General features: G+C 37.6%; 1 protein-coding gene across 4 annotated transcripts in view; it reads left to right on the top strand.

The window, feature by feature from the left end:
• Positions 1-4,459: 4,459 nt before the first annotated feature.
• Positions 4,460-6,000, top strand: part of reln (reelin) — a 99,824-nt gene continuing 98,283 nt past the window's right edge. For all 4 annotated transcript variants that reach the window (XM_051134418.1, XM_051134417.1, XM_051134419.1 and 1 more), the window contains exon 1: positions 4,460-4,815. In XM_051134418.1, the coding sequence (XP_050990375.1) occupies positions 4,575-4,815 (241 nt within the window). In that variant the 5' untranslated portion in view covers positions 4,460-4,574. The remainder of the gene's footprint in view (positions 4,816-6,000) is intronic.

Genomic DNA, 6,000 nt, shown 5'->3' with positions numbered 1-6,000 from the left:
CATGCTGTCATTAAATGTAGCCCCTTATGGCTAAAGACATGAAAAATGTTGTCCTTCTTTCTTTTTAAAAAATAAAAAAACTCAACTGTGTTAGATACGTGGAAGTAAATGAAAAAAAAAGAACGAAAGGAAGGAAGAAATATATTATAAGAGTATTCTTAAGGCATTATAAAGAATGCATAATGTATTATAAAAAAATACACACAACTATATCATATATTGACATTGTTTATTTAAGAGCTGCCCAGTATCTGTTGTTGAGTGATATATTTGGTTACATTTGATTTTGATGCTCCCCTTAGTCTATTGACTATAAGCAGCTTTGCAGCTACATGTCAGCTAACTCTCATTAAAATATGAGTAGACTTAAGGTTAAGGTTAGGGTAGGTAGAATGTTCACTTGCAAACTTGCAAAGTTACTTATAGTCATTATGTCTGTTGGGGAACCATTAAACTAACATAATAATAAAGTATTAGCATATATTTAGCAGACATACTACTAATACTCTAATGACAACGTGTTATAAACCATCAGACTCTTGAAAGCTATAACCACAAATAAGTAAATATTCTAATACATTAAATAAGTTCTTATTAATATTCATGAGATGGTATAACATATACGTTTTTTTTAATAATGCATTATACATTCATTATAATGTCTTATGAATACCCTTGTAGTGTATTATAAATATGGGCTTTATAGAAAGTGTTACCATGCCATTAAAACTGTAAAAAAAAGTATGACTTACACAGCTTTACATCTCAAATAATAGACTGTAGGGTTGTATGAATATATACATGTAAACTATTAAAGAGAGAGTCTGTTTGAGACACTGTTCTGGAGGAAAGGTATTTGTAGTATTTGTCTCAAATAAGCATTTAACCTTTTCTCTTTATCGTCTCAGATGTGTGAAATCAAGGCTAAACGTTTACTGTTGCCCTCAGCAACCATGTGAAACATATTTATTAATTTTTTTTTGCCACAATTTTGTGTTGCTTGGTTACTGCATATCAGTTGAGCCCATTTTTTCAAAGTAGATAAAGAACTGCTAAGATCGATACTTTGTTTTATTTTTGCATAACAACTTGCACAAAACAAATATAGTAATATCAGTGAACAATTCTCTAACACTGAATTGCAACTAAAGAACCGTGTTAATGAAGAGCATGCACGCATGTTCTCCGGCCATGTAGTTCCAAGGGCATGTCTGATATGTTGCATGTGTGTTTGACTGTATGTCCTTGATAATCATATCTCTCCATATCCCTCCAAACTCTTTCCTGTCTCTGTGTGACTTCCTGACTGAGACGACATTTGGCAGGCAAAAGAAAGATGGCAGCAAAGGCAGTGGAACAAGGGCTGAGGGATCGAATGGAAACCGCAGATGTCAAAGGCTCTGTTACAACCTTGAGGTAGAACTTAATGAAGATAAAAATAATTACTGCCCCAAAGCCTCGTCCACCCCCTCCGTTCCCAAGACCAGATCTCCTGACCTAGTTTCCATAATGGAGAGCGATTACTCTGTCTTCAGCTAAAAGTGTGAGTGCGCTGACTTCATTACAATTAGACTAGAATGACATGTTGTCTTTTAAAATGGATGGATAAGCAGATGAAAAGTCAGAAATGTCAAACTCTTGTTGCTCATTTGTCATAAGCAGTTATTTAGTGGCCCAATTTAGACTTTGGACACAAGATTGCGACTCCTTCTGGATCAGCAGATTATATGTTTTCTTTTCCTCTCTATCATGATACATACCACCTCATAATAATAATGTTCTATAATTACGTATTAGTGTTGAGGCCATCTGTGTTCGTCATATAGGACATCCATAATCATGTTTGCTCATGATTTAGAGGAGGTGACATTGAATGTGCACCTTCAGGCAGAATAGTTCACAGTTTAATGGGCAGACAGTTTTTTTTTAACACTGATTTGCAAGTACTTGACATTGGGCTGGACATTTGGAAGGCTCATGAATTTCAACTGGATGAAAAAATCTAATCATGAAAAAGCAGATGTAAATGCCCTCTGAGATGCATTTGAGACAGAAAAGATCAGGAAAACCACTTAATGGTCAGAGAGACATTCTCATGACTCGTTAATGGATCTGGTTGTTCAAGCCATATGTAAATTTTATGGTCAAATAATAAATGATGGGAGGAGCCTAATCATTCAGTCCTGTCAATTGCCATCTGAATTGTATATAACAGAAGTCATTGAGCCGTCAAAGTGACAGTTCTTCTGGCATCTCTCTCCGCCTTTTATCTCCTCCTCTTTTGGATATATGGGGGTTTTGTTCGGAGTCATGGGATTGAGCCTTTCCTTCAAGCAAAGAAAGCCAAATTCATGATGAGTTTTTCAGACCAGCACTTAAGACACAGTCCCAGCGTTTCCTCCTGAAGCTCCAGTGATTTTCATTAACGGTGATGATCACTACAGTATTTTCTCCTGCCAGCGCTGCCTCCTAATGCAGGCTTTGATCTCCAAATCAGCTGAGGATAAACAAAATGCAGAACATATCTGTTGATTCTTGTGAAGTGATTTTGCTTATAGTGCAAAAACTGAAGACTGGGTTTAGATCCATTTTGCAGAAACACATTTATACGATAGATAGATGGTCTCCTGAGACTCATAAAGTGTAAATATCCTCATAAGCTTTAATTAAAACAGTTTTAAACCTCATTTCAAGTTTTGTATAATTATTATTCATGCAATTTTTAGATTATATATGGGCCTATTGATAGACTGCTTGGTATTTATTTATTTATTTATTTTAACATTTATGCATTTGGCAGATGCTTTTATCCAAAGCAACATTATTCTGGGAATCAAACTCATGACCTTGGTGTCACTAACACCACATTCTAATGCTTGAGTTACAGGAAAGCTTATCACTTAGCGATCTTATTAAACTACATGTAAAATAAAGTTAGTGCTAGTCATTAAGAGATGCAATGGTTGGTTCTGCTTTGGTTGGTTTGGAAATATTTTTGTTGGCAAAGTAAAAACAGACAAAGTTAGTGTGTCTAAAATGTATATTACCCAGTGTCTTGTTTACTGAAGTGTTGTATTACAGTAAAATCACACTCGCAGTCGTGCTTTCGGTCTGAATATCTGTGATCACCTGCAGTCTCATGTCTATGGCTCATTTAATACCATGATGATTTTCAGTGCAACAGCAGGACTGCAAGGAGATTTTTGCTTACACTTTCCCTACATGTGTCAACTACCCATAGGCATTTTGATTTCTTGTATAGTTATTTTCAGGTTTTTGATTATGTGAAGTTGTGACTGCACAATTGTATTTTGTGCCAGTGCATAATTACATTCATAATGTGGGCTGAATGCTGTTTTTTTCTACATACCTTTGCTTAGTATTTGCTTGTTAGGGCAATGTTAGAAATGCATCAGTTCTTTAAAATTCTTCCTTTGGTTTTCATGTGCGTGTCCCTGTGTCATCAAGGATTTCAGAACACTTGATAAACAGCAGCTCTTGACTTTCGGAATGGTTGAATCTGAGGGAGTGTGTGGAAATTCCTAAACAGAGTTCTTTATTGAGTGAAATGATTTGGTGAAACATCTTAAACTCAACCAGATGTCTGGGAGTGTTCGGTCAGTAATAGTGGGGTTTTCTCATTGTAATTTCCTGATCATTTTAGTTGCACAGTATGAAACTGTAAACTTCGCAAGACAAATGCATGAATGTTACAAGTAATGGCATTTGTCCTTTCCAAAATTAAATCTCTGATCCATATTCAAGTATTAATGTTTTCTTCTTTAGCGTCTCAGATGGCTGGATCATTTCAAGGAGTCGTACACAAGACCAGACAGATGGAGAAAGTGTGAAGTGTATGTATGTGTGTGTGTGTGTGAGAGAGAGAGAGAGTGTGTGTGTGTGTGTTTACTGGCACAAACTGCCTCTGTTTGAGAGACACAGACAAGATGAGAGGGTCTGATTTTAAGAGAAACATTCACGTGAAGGAAAATGAGAGATATAAGGAGAAAGAGAGCTGAAAGAACGCAAAACAAAAAGAAAGAACATGAGTGAATGGAGCACAAAGAGGCGGCTGAGCTGAGAGGGTCCTATCAGAGACGGGAGATGGGGGAGAGACAGGAGGAGACGAGGAGGGAGGAGGTGTGATCTTTGGGTGGAAAAGCAGGGAATCCGCTTTGGGGGATGGAGAGAGTCGAGAAGAAAAAGACAAAGGCAGGCTGTCTTGGACAAAACACAGCGCTAAAGAGAGAGACAAATCACTAACATACAGACATATTAGAATGATTGACAGAAACGAGGCAGGGAGGAAGCAGATGAGAGGCAAACGGGGCTCTTTTTGATCGGGAGAGAGAGCGGGAGTAAGAGGGAGGGGAGGGGAGGGAGGGAGGGAAGATGGGAGGAGAGTCAGGCGAAGGGAGGGAGAGCTGAGTGCTATTTAAGTGTCGGAGCGGGGCTGAACACCAGGCTCTGAACTCCCCGTGTGTGAAGGGAGGACAGGCACACACACACACACCTGTAAGACTCACACACACCTGGCCGCGCACACACTGACTCCTCAAGCTTCTGGAGCAGAGATGTTCAGGGTTCGGGCCGCTGTCGCCAGCGCCCTGCTGCTGGTGCTGGTGTCGGCAGGCGCCGTGGATTTGGGAGGTTCTCCGTCCGGCTTCTACCCGCGCTTCAATCCCTTCTTCTTCCTGTGCACCCACCACGGTGAGCTAGAGGGGCCTGCGGGGGCCGAGGGAGGAGGAGAAGTGCTGCTCACCTTTCAGATCCACGGAAGCCCTACTGCCTACGTCCCGGGACAGGAGTACCAGGGTGAGTACATGAGTCCAGCATCCAGTCTGATCTGTTGACCTCAGGCACTCTGGCCGATAGCCAATCATATTTTGCACTTCATTAATAAAAGGAGGTTGTAGGGTAATTTTTCTTCAGCCGTAAATGGACTAAATTTGTGAAAGAATGTACACAAACATTTAAAAAAGTGTTTTGCATCAGTGAAGTTAAATCACCGAAAAATCACTGAATCAAATGGGAAGTTGTAAATAAAAAGATTATTAGAGGAGTACTTTAAAGAAAAAAACTATTTCAGTCTCAGTGTACTTCAAAATTCCACTTTCAAAAACAATGTGTTTTTCTGTAAATATTTGTGAAATTCTAGCGATTTCCAAGTGAAAATTGTCTCAATGTAAATCCTACACCAATATATTTCAGTGTAGATCAGGTTGAAATAGCTTTTCAAGGTAATAATTGCAAGTGAACAGTTTTTAGCATTGGAAGGGTGTCAGAAACAGTGTTATTTTAGTGTAGTTGATATACTATTGTAATTTATATTAACATTTTATATTTTCTGTTTTAATTTTAAAGTTTTAGTAATTTTGTTGTTTTTGTCATTGTTAGTAGTTTTTATATATTATATATATATATATATATATTTTGGCCATATATGTTTTATTTATTTTTATTTCAAGTTAAACTGAACTAAAACAAAAAATATTTCCTTGGCTAATAACATAATTTATATATATATTTTATTTCATTTCAGTTAATTTTTTTTTTTCCAACAATTTCAGGATTTTAGTTTCAGTTTCACTTTTAATTAACTATAATCTATAATAACCCCAGTCTGAAAAAAAGTTTTAAAAAAAAATTCATTGCAGGTCAGGATGCAAAACCAATAACAAAATTGCAGTTGCTGCGTTTGAAAATAGATTTCAGTCAGTATTCCAGTGAGTGAGATGATTGTGTTTATGTAACTGAGTACAAGTATTGATGTGAAGTTGAACTGCTCTATTCCACTTTTCTCCATTCTTCTGTGCTGTGTGATCCCAGCACTCATGTGTGGGTGGTTTATCCTGAGGCCAAAACTGCTAGATTCTCACAAACAACTCACAAAGAGCACAACAGGTGCAGCTCAGCCACAGTATATGTGAATAAAAGAGACAGAGGTAAATCACACTCTCTGGATCGACACATTACATGCAACTCCTATAATGAAAACAA

Source organism: Labeo rohita, chromosome 18, assembly GCF_022985175.1.
Source record: "Labeo rohita strain BAU-BD-2019 chromosome 18, IGBB_LRoh.1.0, whole genome shotgun sequence".
Lineage (NCBI taxonomy): Eukaryota > Metazoa > Chordata > Actinopteri > Cypriniformes > Cyprinidae > Labeo > Labeo rohita.
Note: the sequence above shows the minus strand (reverse complement) of the source record. Positions and strands in the feature narration are given on the sequence as shown.